The sequence below is a fragment of the Malaclemys terrapin genome, chromosome 23, assembly GCF_027887155.1.
Source record: "Malaclemys terrapin pileata isolate rMalTer1 chromosome 23, rMalTer1.hap1, whole genome shotgun sequence".
Lineage (NCBI taxonomy): Eukaryota > Metazoa > Chordata > Testudines > Emydidae > Malaclemys > Malaclemys terrapin.
The window spans coordinates 3,112,645-3,132,868 of NC_071527.1; the positions used below are offsets into that span (position 1 = coordinate 3,112,645).

The window sequence follows — 20,224 nt, forward strand, 5'->3', positions numbered from 1 at the left end:
CAGTTAAAACGGGGCTACGCTGGGAGCGGATCTCTAAACCGTGGGAGCTGTTCCCATCCCAGGCAGGTTTGGTCAGGAAGATCCCGGCGAGCGGCTGTTCCTGGGACAATGTTCTCATTTCTTCCCAGGGGAGTTTTCAAAGAATTTCAGAGCCAGAAAACCAGAAAACAAAACTAAGCTAACGGCTTTCAGGTTGGTAAGCTGCTGGATTCTCCCAGCTTAGCAGCAGGCTGGCTTTGGAGACTTCTCATAATTAATGCCCTCGCTGTGCCACCCAGCGTCCCATTCAAACACTGGCCTCTCAACTCCTCAGGTACAAACTGTCCTGCTGGCACAAGCTGCTGGATTGAGAGCTGTGGACGGTTCTAATTAATGTGGGTGGCATCCAGAGACCTTGTTTCAACACAGAAGCTGTATGGCTTTCACTACCCCAGGCCAGCCCTCCAGGATGGAGACAGCGTACCAGGATGGAGTGCTCCTGTTGGTCGTTGCCGATTCCCCTATGGGAAGGGGAATAGGTTTTTGGGTTCTCTGTGCCGCCCCTTATGCGGAAGAGCAGCCCAGGCATAAAACCGTTGCCCTGGCCTCCTTAAAGCACATCTCTGCTGGGACGCCTTCCAAAGCGTTTGGCTGTGATGAGCCAGCTGGGGGCTGTCACGGCTGCTGTCACACTGGTCATCACACCCGGACTGTTACCTTGTGCTTTCCCAGCTGTTTCTTACGGCCACCTGTTCTCTCGCAACTTACCCAGAGAGGATAAACTCTTTGGGGTCGGGACCAGCTTTTTGCTCCATGTATGTACAGCACCTAGCGCAGCGAGGCCCTGATTTCTTATTGGGTGGGAAATATGACCCCTAGTGGGTAGGGCACGGATGTAGGATTTGAGTGACGTGGCTTAGCCCTTCAGTTACTTAATCTACCCTGGGCCTCAATTCTCCAGCTCTAAAATGGGGAGTGGTATAAAATCCATCAATGACTATGAAGGGCTCTGAGAGGTTATGGTCACAATATGAACCATAAATAATTGTCGGCGACACAGCTGTGTTAAATGGGGCCATGTCAGCTAAGCATTTCTGGCAGTGCCAACCCTTGAGATCTTCGCGCAAGCTCCTGGAGGCGGGTGGGTAGGTGCTTTCCAAAAAAGCAAGTTTCTAGCCTTGATGGCTGTGCGGAAAGAGTTGAAAGCGTGACCCCCAAAAGCTCTGACACCAGAAGGCAACTGAAAAGAGCCCAGGATGATGTTTTTAAAAATAAATCTCATGATTTTTTGTGCCAGTCTTGTGCTTGACTCAAGGCCCTTTGAACATTTGGGATCAGCCATGCAGTGGTTCTGGGGTGTGACAAAATCCCCTTGGAGATGGATACGTTTAACACCATGGAAGGAACTGATTTAGATACGGTCACTGGGGCTTGTTTTTGCTTTTCAGAAGATTGATTTAAAAGGGGCTTCGAAAGAATTTCCCCAGACCCGGAAAAGTGCTTGGGATGTCCGCAGATCTGCCACCATGGGAACAGAAATGGGGGTGGGGGGACACAGCTTGTGTTCAGTTTTCATAGAGGTTGCGAGTTGGTGGGGCCGTGGGCTGGATCCCAAGCTGCGTCCGCTGGAACGTTGGCCTTTTGGTGGGACCGTTCCAAGATTTCTAGCTAAGAGGTGGCTGAGATGTCTCCTTTTTTTTAAAATTTCTTTTTGCAATGAAAACAAACCGACCGACCAACCCCAGGAAGGGGGTGAAACATCCTCCCAAAAATGCTGGCATCTGGCCACTATTAAAATACTTTCCTGGGGCAGCATCTACCTAAACAAAAATGTCTAGGAGACTCCAGTTCACCCCATGACAATCAGCAACCTGCCCTGGTGCCAATCAACAGAAATGCTCTAGGGTTTGAGACAAATTGATTTCAGAGGGACTTCGGGCTCCGTAGAAATCAAAGTGCTTTCGTCTTCCCCTTTGCATGGGAAGCTCTTTCTTTCTGGCTGCCTTGCATGCCCCCTGCCAAGAAAGAGGCACTGATGTGAACATACTTGGCAAGAGAGCAGAGCGATTGGTAACTTTATCTGATGACTCTTCTCTTTCTTTAACTGTGTAAGAGCTGTTCTCGTACCAGGAACTCGGGATTAATAAGACTCGGACTTTTCAGCTTGGAAAAGAGATGACTAAGGGGGGTATAATAGAGGTCTATAAAATCATGACTGGTGTGGAGAAAGAAAATAAGGGAGTGTTATTTACTCCTCATAACACAAGAACTAGTGTTCACCAAATGAAATGAACAGGCAGCAGGTTAAAAACAAACAAAAGGCAGTATTTCTTCACACAACGCACAGTCAACCTGTGGAACTCCTTGCCAGAGGATGTTGTGAAGGCCAAGACTATCACAGGGTTCAAAAAAGAACTAGATAAGCTCATGATGGATAGCTCCATCAATGGCTATTAGCCAGGATGAGCGGGGATGGTGTTCCTGGCCTCTGTTTGCCAGAAGCTGGGAATGGGTGACTGGGGATGGATCACGTGATGATTCCCTGTTCTGTTCATTCCCTCTGGGGCACCTGGCATTAGCTGCTGTCAGAAGACAGGATACTGGGATAGATGGACCTTTGGTCTGACCCAGTGCGGGTTTTTTAGGAGCAGGGAACATAACTCTCAGCACCAACACACGGGTTGGGCCAGCAGAGAGGGACAGGATTGTCTGGTGGTTTAGGTAGCTGCATGCTATTCTGGAGAACTGGATTCTGTCCATGCCTCCACCACTGCCTAGCACAGGGTGGGTCCTGGGCCTAGGGGCTGCCATAATACACCGCATCATTAAGGTGGCGTGTGGCTTTGCAACTGTCCGATTCTTTTGACGCAGTTGGTTTAGGGATGTAATTGGGAAGCTGCATCGAGGGGAGAGCGCTGAGAGAAGTGGACTACATGTGGCCAAGTGCTTCTCTCCCGTCTGGGATTCGGTGCTGTGAACTGGCAGGGATCAGCTCCCCGCTGCCCGTCCCAGAAGCGGGGGGCCCCTCTTGTAACCAGCTCATTAGGACCACTGGAGATGGAAGCGTGTTTTTTCCGGGGGCTCAGATGAGGCCGCGGTCGGAGGCTGGGGCCGTTGGAGGCTCTTGTCTGGCTCCAGCGACTTGGCGTCAGTCCAGTAGATGTAGCCGGCAGGGCCGCGTGTGCCGTATCTTGGGCTAGCGAAGGAGCATGTTGGTGCTGAGAGCTTTCCTAGGGGCAGCATGCCCTGGAGGGGGTAGCTCGTGGGGAACCTTCCTAGGAGTGGTGGAAAGACTTGCCCAAAGTGCAGGGCTGGGACAGAGCACAGGGCTTCCCTTGCCACTCCCGAAGCGCTGCGAGCCCTGCATGAGACAAATCTTCCCGGGCTGGCTTTAAAGGGCCCCGTGGCCACTTGACCGGCTCCCGGTCGTTGCTTGGCTTGAAATCTCTCCTGAGCCCACCGTAGCCGGCCGGCGAGGGAACACGGAGCAGCCATCTCCCGGAGCCTGGGCGGGCTGTGGTCAGGGAGCGAGCAGATGCCGTACCTGGGGCAGGACATTTTTCTATGCAGGAGAGATTTTTCTATTAAGGCAAAGCCCTTTGCAGGGCTTATCCGGATTTCCTCTCCGAGGTAACGTCTGAATTCCCTGCGTGGCAGAGCTGCGGCGTCCCGAGCACTGAGCTGGGAGAGCGGCTGCCACCCGGTCCTTCAAGCATTAAAGTGGCAGGGGAAGGAGATTTTGTTGCCTTTTTTCCATTTCTAGGACCCAGGGTTCAACTTCCGATGGACTAGCTACTCCGGGCTCTGCAGCCTGGCAGGGCGCCAGCTGTCAAGGCCTGGTTAAATGGGCTGTATTAAGATTTTATCTTAAAAAAAAGTCAGCGAAGTCTCAGGTTACATCAGAGCGTTGGCTTCACAAGGGGGCAGCGGGCTTGTTAGACAGCTGTCAGAACCCACACGCGAGAGCCGCTGAACGCTCCGGCCTGTGCATTCCCATCCCGGCCTCCGCAGCGACTTGCAGCCCAGGCACGGGCGTGTCATTCCTTTTCGCGGTGATTGTGCACCCTGGCGAAAGACGCCCGATTGACAGCCCGGGGACGGGGGTGGGGCGGGCCTGTCTTTATGCCCCAAGCACAGGTACCTTCCGGAATGGCGATTTCCCACGCAGGTCCGAGGGGTGGTGCCGTGTGGGGCGAGCTGCATTGCCAGGTGACTGAAGCTAATTATTGGATTCCTCTCCTGGCTGGGGCTGCGTGCTCTGCATCTTGTTACATGTTGTGTTTGAAATGGGAGTAATATGTTTGTTTAGCCGTCTTTTATCCCTGTCCCCATCCCTCTGTCTATCCATTCCCATCTCTCTGTCCATCTGTCCTTTGTCTTTCTCACTGAACCGGCGAAGACACGTTAGAGCCAGAATTTAACCTGACTTCTGCCTGGCATAGCCCCGCTGGGCTCTCCCGGGCTCTCTCTCTCCCCACGACCGGCGTTGTGGCTTTCCCCTCGTAAGAAGACAGTCGGTAAAAGCCACCCTGGCAATCCCGACCCTGCTGCTCTCTCTCGCCGCACGCAGGTGCCTGATTCTGTTGAACAGCGTTGCTGGGGGGTAAAACATGGTCTCATTGGCCCCTTGGCGCCCCCTTGCCCTGGCTTTCCTGCTGCAGCCCGTCTTGGGCCAGGAGGCATCGGCTGCGGTGGGAGGAGGCGGCCCGGGGCCTGGAGGCAGTGGGCATGGGTTACGGCACTCAGTCGGGCTCTTTTGACGGTGCAAAAATCTGCAGCAGAGACTAGAACCCAGGTTGGCGGAGATGGCACCAGTATGGTCGGCCAGCCTTCCACTCCTAGGCCCAGAAGCCAGGTCCCTGGAGTCCCAGCCCACGAGACCAGTGATCCTCAACCTATCTGATACCAGGGACCGGCTTGCTGCTGTCTGACACCGTGTCAGGGCGATCTGAGGGACCGGTGCCGGTCCATGGCCCGGTCGTCGAGTAACTGCACTAGGCCGCAGCGTCGGGGGCTATACGCGCTTTAAAAGAGTAATACGTGATGTAAACAAGCCCATCGCTATCGCTCAGAAGCGGTTTTTCTCGGGCTGTCTGTGAAGAATTGATCGCGCATGGAGGGTGCATCTGGGCCGTCTCTCTCTGTAGGGTCCCAGTTCTTAATTCCATCCTCACACAGTCCTGCTCGCAGATGAACAAAGCCTGGATGTGCTCCCATCTCCCAGGGCGGGCGATGCCTCTGCCCGGTTTTCTCGCAGCGCGGTGGGGAGGAGCAGTCCCCGAGCAGGCTGTGAAGAGAGACCCGATTGTTAACCCCACAAGAATCGTGGCTCAAAAGTAAAGGCCAGACGGGACCCTGGTGTCCTGCTGAACAATGCAGCCCCCCCCCCCTGCATTTCCACCCCGTGGTCCCTGCCTGGAACCGGCCGAGTCTAGAGCGTCTCTTGGAGAAAACCCTTCACTTGAGCAATGGAGATCCCAGCTCCTCTCGGTCCAGCCCCCTCACTGATCAATTACCGCGACGCTTTAAAATTTGTGCCTTTATTGCCATTGTGGAATCTTTCTGGCTTCAATTCCCAGTCAGCGGATCTTCTTGTGCCTTCGTCTGCTAGTGTCAAGAGCTCCCTGGGACTTTTCTCAGCAGCGATGGAGATTTTTAGAAAGGTTCCCACTCCACGTCCATCATAAGCCCTGGGTTCAGCAGATGTAAATGGCAGACTCAGCACCCGAAATTGGGGCCAGCTTTTCAAATAGCCGGATTACTCCGAAGCCATCAGCCCCTAGCAGCCATCCGTGGAGAACTGCTGGGGGCTTCGGGGAACTCTGCGCTTTGGAGGCCTTCGAGTGTAAGCTCGTTGGGGGCAGAGATCTGTACGTTGGTTCAGCTCCCAGCACAGCAGGGTCCTGGCTTCTAGGTGCTACTGGATTGCTGCTGAGAAATGATAGCTGAGCTCATTCGGGTCCCAATGCTCAATTTGTCCACCGCCTTCCCACCCCCCCGAATCCTGCCCCCAGCACGGCCTGTTGGGAAACCGCCTTCGCAGGCCAGACAGGCCGGGACGCTGCTGTCTCTTCAGGGGCCGCTACAAAATAGTGGGATGGGGATCGCCAGTGCTAGCTTTAAGTGTACCCCATAAGTTGTGGCAGCTCGAGAAAGGTAGACGTAGTCCTGCCTCAGCATGGGGAGCCGGGCTAGCTGACCTCCTGAGGGCCCTTCCAGTCTCACGTTTCTGTGATCCTCTGAGGGCAGGACGCCTGACGTTTGTCTCCTGCATGTCCCGTTAACATACTTTTTAATTAAGGAAAATTGTCCCCTGGGGGCAATGTTTATCCATCAAGTATTTTGCCGCTACAGAGCGTGTCTTGTTTTCAGTGGTGAGGGTGTGAGGAGGAGGGGGAGAGAAATTCCTTCAGATTATGGTATTATGTACATGTATCCAAGGGATCATTCCTTTAAAAAAAAAAAAAAAAAGGAAACCAGTGTATTTGAGAGCGCCTGGGGACTGCATTCCTGAGACGCTTTCGTTCCCCTTTTGGGGGCGTTTTTGAACCAAAACATTTGCACTCGAGTCTGTTTTCCAAGTTTTTATTCCCTAGAAACCACTTTCCAATTGATTTTTTTTTTTTTTTAAATGATTGCATTTGACCCTGCAGCGTGTGGCTTAGTTACAAAGTAGCACTGGATGGACCGTCCCATCCCTGCCCCCCAGCCCCGTTAGTTTCTCATCGGGCTCGGGTGGGTTTTGGTGGCTGCGGAAGAGTCGAATAACAAACCCAGGCAGGGGGGTCGACGCCAGCTGCTTGCCCTTGGTTAGAGTTTTGGTACTTTTCTCTTCCTCGTGGCTGGTCCCTCCCGTGTAGCTGCCTGCAGCGATGGATGAGTGAAATTCTGGCCCTCTTGACATCCAAACTCCCATTGCTTTCAGTGGAGCCAAGATTTCACCCAGGCACTAGGGCCTCCCCCTGCCACCGTGTGCTGGCGCGGGTCGGGAGTCTTTTCCTCCCCAGAACATCTTTGACTTTTTGTTGAAAAACCAAACAGATGTCAGCTCCGTGGGTGAGAAATCCTCTTGAAATCAGTTCAGGACAGTAAAGGGACTCCCCTGGGTAAGGGCTGGTGTGCACAGAAGGTGTAGCTGAACCAGGAACCGTTCCATCATCTCATCTGATCTCCTGTATAATACAGGCTGGTGGATTTCCACCTGGGCCCTGCTGTGTTTAACCCGGTAGCCAGTGACTCCAGTCCAACCAGCACATGAACCAGTTTAGCTCAAGCTGGTGACTTTACGGAATGAAGCCAAACCAGTATCGGTGCAGTGAAAACGGCTTCGGCATTGGGCACTTGAGCCAGGGAAATGAAATTAGTGTGACACATAGTCTACAAGAGAGAAACCTGGAGTGCTTGGGCCCTTAGACAAGGAGTGTGGGTGGGTTGTCCGCTGTAGAAGACGGCTAAAATATAATGACATAATTCTGATTTTAAAAAAAAAAGCATCCCTCCAGCCTCCGACTCATCTCAACAGCGGATCTGCGCCCCAGCTCCATCCTTCCTGCCAGGCCTCCGTGGATATTCATCTGCACGAGCCAGTCGGACGTCTCGTAGGAGAGGATAGCACAGGGAGTGGTAATAACGGCACCTTCCCTGAGAGAAGCGTTCTGACCTGGCACTCGTCCAACTCAAAATCCTTCCTGACCACTAGCAAGTGATCAGTGGATGCCATGAAGCTTGTTTTCCTGCTGAATGAGTATTTTTCAGGGACCTCTGAGTCTATGCACATCAATCGCTCTTAACTGACTTCCCTTCCCAAAGGGCACCATGGTGCTTGTCCCGTATCTCAGGGCTGTGAATTCCACAGATTTTATTGCAGCCGTTTCAAAGCTGTGTTGAAATCATTTGTTTTCCTTTTGGAAGATTAGTGCAGACTCACTTCCTTTCTATTTCAGGCCATGATTAATCTCCGGCTGTGGAGCATCTAACTCTCATGTTCTCGTAAACCACTGACCTACTGAAGCCGCAAGATAGATGAGTTTCTTTTCCCCAAGTTCATATTACTTGAGTTCCCCAGTGCGCTAGGCGCTGTACAAACGCAGAACAAAAAGACAGTTCCTGCACCAAAGAGTTTCCAATGGTAATTAGACAAGACACACTGAGGATGGGAGAAAGGAAGGATTAGTGGGAAAACTGAAGCAGAGAGACATTAAATGACTGGCCCATGGTCGCCCAGGACAAAAGGGAGAGGTTCTGACAATTGGGTCCTTATTACAAAGATCCCCTTGCTTGGAGTCTTCGCATCTGTATCCAAAACGGTTGCACTGCTGTGCACTGTTAAACAGCTGCCGTGTCGCACCCCAGAGGGGGCTGCGTTTCAGAGGGAGATGTGAAGCGATTCTGGGAGAAGTTGACTGTAAAACACTTTGGGGTCTGTTGGAAGGGAAAGATGCTGTTTCATGTACAGAGATTAATTTTTCTTTCTAATCTGTTTAGCTGAAAAATATCCAGCTTACCACAGGCTTTGCCCTAATAGGGGATGTATTTAAGGGGAGACAATGTGGCTTAGTGGACTGGGACTCAAGGAACCGGGGTTCTAGTCCCGGTTCTGGTACTGGCCTGCTGGCACCTTTGGACAAGCCCTGAAAAACGGGGTTAAAGCGAAGTGCTTTGAGATGGGTGGATGCAAAGCGCTAGATAGGAGCTAAGTGTTATTCATAAGCATGATCCTGCATATGGGGACGTCAGTGGCAAAGGATCAACCCCCAGTGGTTTGCTGAATCGGGGCCTTACTGCTGAAGTTACCCAGGGCTTCCTTTCAACCCTCCCGCTGGACAGCTGTGCAGTAAACCCACCAGACTGCAACTCTTTTAAGGAAGAGACTTTTTAAACCATTGCTTGGCAGCACTGTTTTAACAGGCTCCAAACCAGGAAAACATCTGCCCCAGACCCCGGACACAATTGCTGAATGATGCTGCCGGCTGCCTACATTGAGCAATGGGTCTCTTGCACAATAAGATGAGGGTTTTTTTTTTTTTTTTTTTTGGTGCTGCCCCAAAAAAAGGGAAAAAAATTGCACCATCCCCAAGGTACATCTGAGTTATGGAAAATGCTCGTAGTGGACACGAGTGACGCACGTTGTAAGCAGCTTTTTCAACATAACAAGTTTAGTTAGATTAGAAATCAGCTACACTGGCAAAATTAAAAGGCAATTCCTAGAAGCCAGCTCCTCTTCCAGGAATTCTTAAAACCCAGCCCCTCGGCCGCACCATTCTTTGGCACTTAGACTTACATGTCGAAATTTGTTTTGTAAAAACCAAAATGTCAAAGCAAGGTGGAGAACTTGAGTCCAAATCTTTTTTCCTGGTGACCAAAGATGGGGAAATGTACGAGCTGGTAATTGTGCTCCAAGAGGATAGAACCCAGGAGGAAGGATGGGTTTGGAAAATGGGTTTGGTTCCTATCTCTGCTACAGATGCTGTGTGGGACCTTTTCTCTGTGCGTTCGTCCCCCCGCCAGAAACCAGAGGTAATAACCCCTCCTGGTTAAATTGCAAACTATTTGCCGCTGGGCCTGCCTGTCACTCTGGGTCTAACTTAGTGGGAAACAGATTTAGATGCGGCTTCCAGGTGCTGCTGTGACCTTAATACATGGGGTTAAACCCTTTTCTTGAATCCCGGACTCTTCTCCCCGGCCTTTCGATTGGGATCCATTTGTACGTTGCCTCGATCCAGATGTTTGACTTTGCCATTTGTGCTGCTTTCATCCGTCAAACCAAGGATGACGAAGAAGTACCTGTTCCTCTGAGCGGGGCAAGGGTGTGGCTATTCCGTCTTGTCTTTCCTTGCTTTGTAGATGAGAAGGGAGGCTTGCACTCAGGGTTGCAGGGATCAGGAGAAAGCGGATGGTGGTATGCCAGGGGAGATCGGAGATGAATGAGGTCCGATACATTCGGGAGAACGTCTCCAGATGATAGGCAAGTTTTGTTACACTTCAGCTGAAATACAGTTAACCCAGCCTGAATCCAGACCCAGTAGACAATGGGGTCCTGGGGGCTAATGAAAGACAAACAAGTGGCAGGTCTAAAGGTCCAGGTGGAGGCTCTCTAGACAATAGACACGGCTTTATCTGAAATAGGGATCGATTTCCCAGGTGGAATTAAAAAAAAAACCAAACGAATCTGGACTTTGTCTGCTCGATATATCAAACAAAAAACAAGTTGTGTTTATTTGTAGGTCCTATTTTTTGATTACTCTTTGTTTACTTAGGGTAGCAAATTATTAACTAACCCTATTTCCACAGCTTTGAGAACACTGATGGAGGGGGGGGGAAATTCTGTTTATCAGCAGATCTCAAAGTGCCCTACAAAGTATCAGTATCCCTGTTTACACAGGGCAAAACTGAAGCCCAGAGAAGGGAAGTGACTTGCCCTGGGTCACGCCTCAGGCCAGCAGCAGAGGTGGGAATTGAATCCAGCTCTCCTGACCCCCCCAGTTAAGTGCTTTATCCTTTAGGCTACACTGTGTCCCCCACTGGCTCCTGATCGTGCAGTTGCATCCCCTGGTGTAGAGAGCCCTGCATCCATGGGTAGCCAGAGACATGGTGCTCTGGGCTGTCATGGCAGGATTGGGCGTCCTTGAGGCATAACACAAAAGACAGACAGCGGTGTCAACCTCAGGGCTGCTCTAACTTTCCCAGGGGTCATGGTAAGCAGAGGATACCCGAGAACGCCCAGAGCACCCTGGCCACACCTCTGATCTGCCCCTTGTACGGCAGCAGAGCTCTCATGTCCACTCCACGCAGGGCAGGGGCTGTTTGCGGGCCCGTTAACGGCCTAGAGCTGGCCTAGGCCAACTCTACGCTAGACTTCTGCCAACACAACCATATTGGCCAGGGTGCAAAGTGCAAATTTGCACCTTTGCCTGTGCAGCGTAGTTGGCTTGGGAGGGCTGGAATAATGTACCCCGCCCAAAGCCCAGTTTTGCCTGTAAAAGCTACGTCCACCCCTCGGCGTGCTTTGCTGGGTAGTAGGGTCAGGACAGCTCTACCAGCTCCGCTTTCCAGGGATAGGCCTGGCCTCCTGGTTCTGGCCCCCTGATCTTTCTGAGCAGCGTTTCCCAATTCTCCGGGCATGGAGGGTCGAAGAGAAGGGCTGGGCTAAGGGTTTTTAAAAACAATTTTACATGTCCAGTGTTTTCCCCCAAAGCCGTGTGGTGAGTGGGGGCTGGAGGGGAGGAGGGGAAAGCTCTTTCCAAGCTAACATTAGTGGTTAAAAATAGACCTGGGTGAATTAGCTTCCAACAAAAGCCCGAAAGGAAATCTCAGTTTAGCTGAGGCTACAAGAAAGAGCGGAATGTAAGAATAATAATGGTAAAAATCCGGATTCCAGCAAGTGGGGGGAGGGGGAGAAAAGGCGCAGTTTGAAAAACAAAAGCCTTTGAGGAAGCGTAATGCTTTCCAGCTGCAAAAATACAGCCCGGGAGACGCTGGACGGCCTGATCAACGCAGCTTCTCCCAGCCGCTAACGGCAAGAATGCCCAGGAATTTCGAACCAGCCGCAGCTTGAGGGCCGGGTTGCGTTTGAGACCAGACTCCTTGCAGTTTGCAGGGCACGAGTCCCCCTTTGCTCTTATATTATTCCCATAGTAGCTAAAGATGTCCCTATCTGGCCCCATGGTGCTAGGAGCTGTACGTGCCCAGAGAGAGAGAGAGAGAATTCCTGCCCAGAAGAGCTGACAGTTTAACTAGGTGAGGGGTGGGAGAGGAACAGAGGGGAAGTGGCAGAGTTGGGAGCAGAATCCAGTTCTCTTCACACCAAGGCCAGCGCCATCCCAGCTTGGGCCACACGGGAGGTCAGACCAACTGATCAGAGACGCGCCCCTGACTGTAGACGTAACCTGACTGATCGACGCGTCCTTTTCCGCCAGCCAGCAGGGTGTGGGGGGTTTCAGGCCAGGAAGAATCCCTGATGTCCTGTCCTCCCAAAGTTGCTGCAGGCAGGTTCCAGAAGATGGGGCAATAAACCTTCATGCGTCGTTCTTTGTAATGTGCATGTGTGGTTTTTCCTTCTTTCTCTTTCTCTCTCTCTCTCTCTGTCTGCACCGGTCCTGTGACTAGCCGGGGGCCAGAAAGCGCCCATTCTAAATCCCTGTGGTAGGCCCTTCCCCCCCCAAAGCCGTGTGGGTGGGTCTCTTCCCCACCCCCTTCCCTTGGTCAGATGTTAATGAATCCGGGCTGCGGGTGACGGGAGGACTATGGACGGCCTGGGTCAGGCAGCTGGACAGATGCTGGAGGAAGGCAGCACCCCCCAGGGGTCGGTGGGGTCACAGCTGTCGAGGGAGGGGAGCGCGCCAGGGTCAAACGGGATGATTCAGCAGAACGGCGATATTAAAGTCAGGGTGCAACTCCTTAATTGTTCCCCTCCCCGGAAACCAGGAGCACCAAGTGATGCTGGCTTTTAGCAGAGAGCTAGTGGCCCTCCCAGGGCATGCCCCAAAGCAGGCAGAGTGGGGTCGGCCCGCGTCACCTCCCGGAGCGGCAGTGGGGGCGCATGCGTTGCTTGGGCCGTTCAGCCTTTCATCGCCTTCAGCGGGGGGATGAGGCTGTGGTGCCGGAAGCCAGTGGCTTGAAAGGGCGATGGCGGGCGAGAGTAGCCACGGCCGGAGCCTGGCCTGACGCGCCTGTCGGGCGTTTTCTGGCAACGTCGCGGCCGTCGAGCAGTTTTTTTTGGTCTGAAGGGCGTCTTCGCAGGGCCGTGTGATGCAGTGCCCGGCGTCGGGCTGGGATCACTGTCATTTCACAGCTGGGCGCTGTGCACAGCCAGCTCAGGTGAGACAACCCCCCCCCCCCCCCCGAGACCTGGGAAGAGGGACCATCTTACGGGGGGGGAGGCGTGGCTTGCCCAAAGTCACCCGTGCTGCGCCAGAGAATTGACCCCCCAAAACAAGCCCATCTCGTTCCCTATCTCCCCCTCGTCCACCCGTGTGTGTGTTGGGATCCAGCCACCAGCCGGTTAGGGCAGATTTTATATCTCTTGGCCTCCACCCTCGCGGCAGCGATTGTGTCCAGTGACACATGATGCTGCAGCCCCTGCCTGGCCTGGCTACCTAATAGCCTAACCCCGGCCCGGCCTGCATCTCCAGGAATGCCTCCCGCTCATTGTCCCTGTGGGTCGGGTCGCTCCTGGCTTCTGTGAAGTGAGACCTTGTGGCCACCCTGTATTTTGAGTTTTTTTTTATGACACGGCTGCAGACTATAAAGGGTTAATAACGGATGTTGCACGTTGCACCGAAAACGCCTTCCGCTGATGCGGCTGGACCTCTCGGGTCTGCATCAGCCACTAACGAGTCATTAAAAGGAGCCTGGATTTCCAGCGTGAGCAGGTCTTGCCGCCCCTGGCAATGGGATCGGCGGGTGGGTGACCCAGCTGAAGGGTGGGGGGCGCTGGCCTGCCCCGGCCTCGGCCTTGCTAGGTCTTCGCTCTGTACTCAGTGTATAAAATCTGAAGGTCCCTCCTCGAATTCTGGTGTTTATATACAGGACGCAGCTACCTGTGGCCCGGGCCGGGTTCTGGTGGCTTCTGGAAGAGAAGAAAATGAGACCCCACAGACTATTTAAAGAGAGACCCTTCAATTCTGATATACTGCAGTGAGTCCCCCACTCCTGCTGGAATCCAGCCAGCTGCCGGCAGGTCCCTGCTGCCTGGCCGCCGCTCAGAATACCGCGATTTACACGCGTGAGGATTCCGGCCGGAAAATCTCATGCCGCCGTTTACCCAGCACTGGGGAGAGGTTTTTCTGCATGTTATTTGCAGTGAGTCGGGTTTCATGGTCAGCAAGCCCGGCTCGTATTCAAGGGCCAAGCGTCCTAGGAGCGCAGCAAGAGGCCTGCTATGGCCAGAGTCTGCCCTGACTGCTACGCAACTGGGTGGGGAGGGGAAGGTGTTTCTTACGTCGTTGGAGCTGGATGGGTTCATGCAATGGGTGGGCGAGGGAACTTCCAAACGCAGGGTCCCTGGCATCCTGAGTGCCTACAGGCAAGGGCGCTTTTGAAAAACCGTATCTAGATTGTGAGGGTCTATAAGGGGGAAGGGTAGATTGCTAGCCCAGATGGACAGATAAGTATTGATGGGTAGGTGGTGTTACCGTCATGGGCCAGCAGTTCACAGCCCAAGGTGCTGTATAAACTCCAGGGTCCCTACACTGAAGAGCTCACAATCGAAGGAGAAGGCAAGAGGAGGCAGGTGGAGACAGACAGACGGGCAGGGGAGCACAAAGGGACCAACGCTGGTGGCAGTGGCCTGTAGATAGATGGACGGGTACATATGGGGTAGAATGATAGACACAAATGTGGGGGTGTGTGGAGGAAGCTAGATGGATAGAGAGGATGGAGATGGGTAGACGGATGGATGGATGGATAGAAGTTCTTGTCAGATTATAAGTGGTGACCCTCATCAACAGGACTTACATTAGCAGAAAGAATTTCTTATCTATCTATGTGTCTGTCTCCATACATCCCATCTATCTATCTATCTATCTATCTATCTAATTGATAGTGACCGTCACTGTGGTATCTGAGCAACTCCCCACTTGCCCCCAGGGTTTCAGCAAAGGTGGATTCTATCCCCAATGTCCTCTTCAGCAGCTCTCGCGGTGAAGGCGTGCTTCTGGTTTGGCCCTCTCACTGTTTGGCCCAAGAAGGCTGGGTTAACATGGACGTGCTGGCTGTCCTTTAACCATGTGAAAGCTGTGGGAAACGCCCTGGTAGCACGAGACAATCGACGGATGCTGTTTTACTGATGGAGTTTTGTCCTTTGGCCCCCTCCCCTCCCTTGCTGCCTTGTTCTCCCCTCTTGGTCCCTAAGGGTCTCCTGGTCCCTTTGCAGGCTGTGTTGAGTTTCTCCTCCCTTGGTGCTGGGCACAGTCGGCCTGTTCGGCCTTATCTGAGATTCGCTCAAGAACCATCCGCTCTGCAGCCGAGGCTGGGGCCGGAGAGGAAGTGGTTAGACGCTGGGAGTCGATGCTTTGCCGTGATTTGTGTCAGTCTTGGCACTGTCTTTGTGACTGGAGTACAAATCTTGCTACCGGCCACCAAAAATATTTCCAGAGCCTTCCCCCTCCTTCCTAGCGGTGGGTTGTGTAAATTGACCCTCACCCCGGCTGCTTTCTGTTTGGATTACAGACCCATGGGTGCTATCCAAGGGGGCGCTGGGGCGACTGATTCATTCGGCCCTTACTGGGCCATCTCTGGCTTAAGTGCCTTGTAAATGTAACTTGTGCATCTGTCTGGTTTTTTTGTTTGTTTTTTAATGAGATTTGCAGCCTTCCTTACACACTGCTGGGAGTTGAACAAAGCAGTTACTCACCTTGGAGATGTTTCATGTTAAGAAAGAAAAGAAACAGGCTACAGAGGGTCTAAGAAACACCCGAGTAGTAGAAAGTCCCTGCCCCGAAGAGCTCACCATCTCAGTAGACAAGACAGAGGAAGGCCAGATGAAGGGGCTGGGATCCAGGACTTCTGGGTTCTTTTCGCTCTCCCCCTCCCAGAGATAGGATCAAACCCCAAAAGTTGTCATACACAGCCCCTTCCTCTGACAGCTTGGACAGGACACCTGGGTTTTCTTTCATCCTTTAAGAGGGGAGGGGAGTCTAGTGGTTGGAGTGTAGGGAAGGCAGGGAGCCTGGACGCTTGGGGTCGGTTCCCAGCTTTGGGAGGGGAATGGTGTCTAGTGGTTAGATCAGCAAGCGACTAGGAATCAGTTCAGAGCTGGGATAGAACCCAGGTGTCCTGACTCCCAGCCCAGTATCCTATATGCTAGATCACAAACCCCCGCCCCCCCGAAAAGAAAAAGAACGGGGGTTGTCAAACGAAGACATTTCTCTGCACCAGGCGGCCTGGGCCCCCTAAGCCAGCTTCACAGAACGCTGGCCTGTTCACAGGGGAGGAATGTGGGTGCGTTGAGTTTATCCGATTTAAGGGGCTTTCTTTTTTTTAATCAGCTCCTTAAACCCAGCGTGCCAGGTTCCGACTCTCACCTGCATCGGCTCCTTGGGCGGATTAACGCCGCACGGTTCCCCTCCGCCTTGCCTTGCCTGCGGGAGCCCGGGCACGCTGCCGGCCGCACAGCGCTTCCCCCCCGAGCCCCGGCTTTGTGCTGCGGTGAACGCGGCCCTCGCTGGACGATTGCTCCCCGGCTGCGGCTTTTAGAGCCAATTCTCCCATCGGTGCAGCGCTGTCCTGCCTGTGACCTTGAAAGCCATTGGAAAGTTCCTTTTCACGGGACTGTATCACAGCCGCGCACCTCTGTCTGCCGCGTGTGGGGCTTTGAACCATAGAGTCGGAGAAACGCAGGGACCTCGAGAGGTCGTCCAGTCCAGCCCCCCGCGCTGAGGCAGGGCCCGGTCAGTCTCAACCAGTCCTGGCAGGAGTTTGTCCAACCTGTTCTAGTTAATCCCCAGCCCCGTTCGAACAGCCCTGAACGGATCTGAAGCCTGTTCTCAGGCCCCCCTTCGGGGTTCCTTTCTCAAGACAAAACCTGCGCAGGGATTTTAACCTTCCCGCACAGCTCCGGGGTTCGAACCCTTTGTCTTTGTCGCTCTCCTCTGGACCCTCTAATTTATCTACCTCTCTCGTAACGGGCGGGTCCAGAACCGGGCCCAGACTCCAGCCGAGGCCTCCCCAGGGCCGAGTCGAGTAGGACAGTTACCGCCTGGGTCTCTTGCACGAGACTCCCGTTCACACACCCCGGGATGACACGAGCCTTTTTCACAACCACTTCGCACGGCTGACTCGTGTTCGATTTGTGAGCCGCTCTGGCCCCCAGCTCCTTCGCAGCAGTGCCACCCCTATCCTGTCCTCTAAAGTGCTGGCAACCCCTCCTAGCGGGAATCGCCCGCAGGAGCGGGCGACTAGCAACGTGGACACATGGAGAGCTATGGAGCAGTCACCCCCGCAGCAAATTCTCTCTGCAACCTCCTGGAGAGGGGGGAGATCGGCGAGGGGATGGGAAAACCCCGGCTGGTGGGGGATAACAGGGGGCATTGCAGGATGTGTCCAAGGACCTGATTGTATGTGCTGTCGATGCACAGCAGGGGTAGGCCCGGAGGTTTGGGATGGCCGTGTGGTTTAGGGGCAACAGCTCTGGCCCGGGAATGAGGCGGCCCAACTCTGCGGGGTGCCCTTGGACAAGCTGCTTCCCTTCTCCATGCCTCAGTTTCCCCTCCCAGCCTTTGTGTATTTCGCATGCAGGTTCTCCATGGCAGGGAGGACTTGGCTTGCTCGCCATGTGTGGATACAGCACCTAGCCCGGCCTGGCCCTCTGGCCGCTGCAGTAATCACCCTGCCCACGGAAGGGGCAAGGCATGCACTGGGACAGCAACACTCATGTGTGAACCCTGCGGATTTAGAAACACCCTCAGAATGAGCCGGAGCTGGGGAGAGGCATGGGCTGGCAGCGGGGGTCAGACAGGGCCAGCGCCTGACAGCTGCCGTTGTTCTGGACGGTGCGGGAAGAGGAGCCCTGTTTTCTGCGGCTCTCCCCTTCTCTCTCGCCGGCAGGGGGAGGGCGTGGGACATGCAGTGGCATGTGCGTGTTGGATGTCGCCCGTCGCTGGGGTGTGCTGGGGTTGGAAACCCCTCTCCCACTAACCCTGGGACGTGCCCCAGCAGCGGTCAGACCCGAAGCCAGGAGGGGCAGCATGGAATTAGGAGCTGCTAGGCTCACACAGAGCTGGGGGTTTGGGGGTGTTTCCAAAGGGGATTAGGGCCTGTGGGAGTTGGGGCCTGACTCCCTTAGGTGGCTTAGAGATTCCCAGCTGAAATGTCCAGTGGGGCGTGAGCCATAAGAATGGGGTGACCCTCCTGTCTAGGCATGTCTGCTCTACCTTCTCTTTGTTGTTTCTCTTCTCTCCCTGTTCTGTTCCCTGCCCCTTCTCCCCCCCCCATTCCATTTCCTCTGTTTCTCTGAGTCTTCCCCAGTCGCGTAGGCTGGGCCCCAGCTAGGGGGTGAAAGCAGGAGGCTGGTCCCTCTGCTGAGCCAGCCAAGGAAGGGGCCAAGCAGTGCCGGCCTCGGGGTGTGATTGCCCACAGAGCCCAGACCAGATTTCCGAGGGCTCAGCGCCCACGGCGGGGGCCCGAGCTCCGCTCCCATGGGGGCTGCGAAATCACAGAATGGCTCAGCTCCCAGCGGTTGTGATTTCCCGGCGCGCCCGGCTCCCCAACCCTCGCCGTCCGCCTAACCCGCCTTTGTCCCACCCTAGACGTAGAGCAGATGGCCATCGACTGGCTCACCGGCAACTTCTACTTTGTGGACGACATCGACGACCGGATCTTCGTCTGCAACAGGAGCGGGGACACCTGCGTCACGCTGCTCGACCTGGAGCTGTACAACCCCAAGGGCATCGCGCTGGACCCGGCCATGGGGTAAGAGCGGGGGAGGAGAGGCCGGCTGAGCCGAGGTACCTGACCTGTGACCGTAACAAACCAATAGGAAACCATGGCGCTGCCCTTTGGTCAGTCCAGCCAGGGGGCCTGGCTCCCCCAGATGGGTAACTTCCTCCATGTCTGCCTGGTCCTTCCTGGTGAATTTCCCGTCAGCCCCAGCTGAGATCGGGGCCCGGCTGTGCCGGGCGTGGCACAGACGCAGGGCGAGCGATGGTCACGCTAGCAAGGGCCTGCATGGCCGCAGGGCTCATTCTTCCCATTTCACAGACGGGGAGGCATGCCTGGGGAGGACAAGAGACCGGCCCCAGGTCGCCCGGCGAGTCCGCGGCAAAGCTGGGAACTCCAACCTGATCTCTGTCCAGTGCCGGAACCCCCAAGGCCTGGGGATATCAGCAAAACCCACCTGGTGTTTTTATTGCTCTGTTCTATACCCAGGGTCCTTTAAACCAGTGGTTCTCAGCCCGGGGCCCCCTGGGGGCCACGAGTAGGTTCCAGGGGGTCCGCCAAGCACGGCCGGTGTTAGACTCGCTAGGGCCCAGGGCAGAAAGCCAAAGCCCCGCTGTGCAGGACTGCAGGCCAGGTCCCCGAGCCCGCCGCCTGGGGCTGAAGCCAAAGCCTGAGCAACTTCGCTTTGGGGGGGCCCCCTGTGGCGTGGGGCCCTGGGCTGTTTCCCGGCTTGCTACCCCTTAACGCCGGCCCTGCCTTTTATATGCAGAAACCCAGTTGCGGCACAGCTGGGCCGTGGAGATTTTATAGCATGTTGAGGGGGCCTCAGAAAGAACAAGGTTGAGAACCCCGGCTTTAAACGACCATCGGAGACAGAGCCTTGTGACCCCGCCCCGTTCTCTGTCCTGGGGCGGTGCGGCTTGGGGCTGATCTTGATTTGAGCCCTGGCAAACTCAACTCATTTTAACCCCCCGGCAAGGGCTAAAGATCCTCATCTGTGAGGCTGCTTCCCCGTCGGGCCGGGACATTTTCTACTGGCAGCTCAGTTCTTACCCCTCTCATACATGCAAGCCGCTGACCCACGCGGTACGGAGCTGTCACTGTCAGCGGGATTGCACTGTCTCCATAACAGTTTTCAGGAACTAAGATGTGTCATATCCCCAGTGGAGGGTGAATGTCTCTCCCTCCATGTAGCTTTACATCCTGTGTTCAGTTCAGGTAACGGCCCTCCGAGCAGCTGTCTTTTGGGAAATCGTGTGCGCCGGGGAGCTGGTCTGGTGACGCTGAGTCATCAGCCAGGCCGGCCGCGTGCTTGGTAGCTGCAGAAAAAAACGAGAGCAGGAGTGGAAGGCGTTGCTGTGGGCAGAAATGGAAGTGCGTGTGAAATCTGGCCAGGTGGCGTGTGAGTGTGTGCGTGCATGTATAATCCTGCCATGTACTCTGTGCACACGCGTGTGAACTCCAGCCACGTGCATTCCCCGGCGGTCTCATCTTGACCAAACAAAATATCGGCTACAAAGGAGGCTTGTTTTTCCCAGCACCTTTTCATCGCCAGGCTTTTCGAGTCAGGCCTTGTCTAGAGGAGGAGACGCGGCCGGGGTGCAGGTGGGCTCAGCTAATGCAAGCCAGCGAGGCCTGGCCTCCAGCTGGTGGGTGACTTGCCCTCCTGCGGATGCAGAGTAGCACTTCTGAGTGGACTTGCTGTCCTGGTTGGCCGAGGCCGCAGAGACTGAAGGTCACGTCTGCGTGTAAATGCAGACTCTCTCCTGGGAAGCGGTGACTCTGAAACAGAGTTGCGGGGGCGGAGGGATTGGAAAATCAACTGCTGCTCAAAGACCTAACGCCATCCTGGGCTGCATAGCCTGGGGGA

General features: G+C 54.6%; 1 protein-coding gene across 1 annotated transcript in view; it reads left to right on the top strand.

Moving 5' to 3' along the window:
• LRP1 (LDL receptor related protein 1) overlaps positions 1-20,224 on the top strand; it is a 176,487-nt gene that overhangs the window by 76,685 nt on the left and 79,578 nt on the right. The window contains exon 7 of the mRNA XM_054013207.1: positions 18,225-18,387. Coding sequence (XP_053869182.1) covers positions 18,225-18,387 — 163 coding nt within the window. The remainder of the gene's footprint in view (positions 1-18,224; positions 18,388-20,224) is intronic.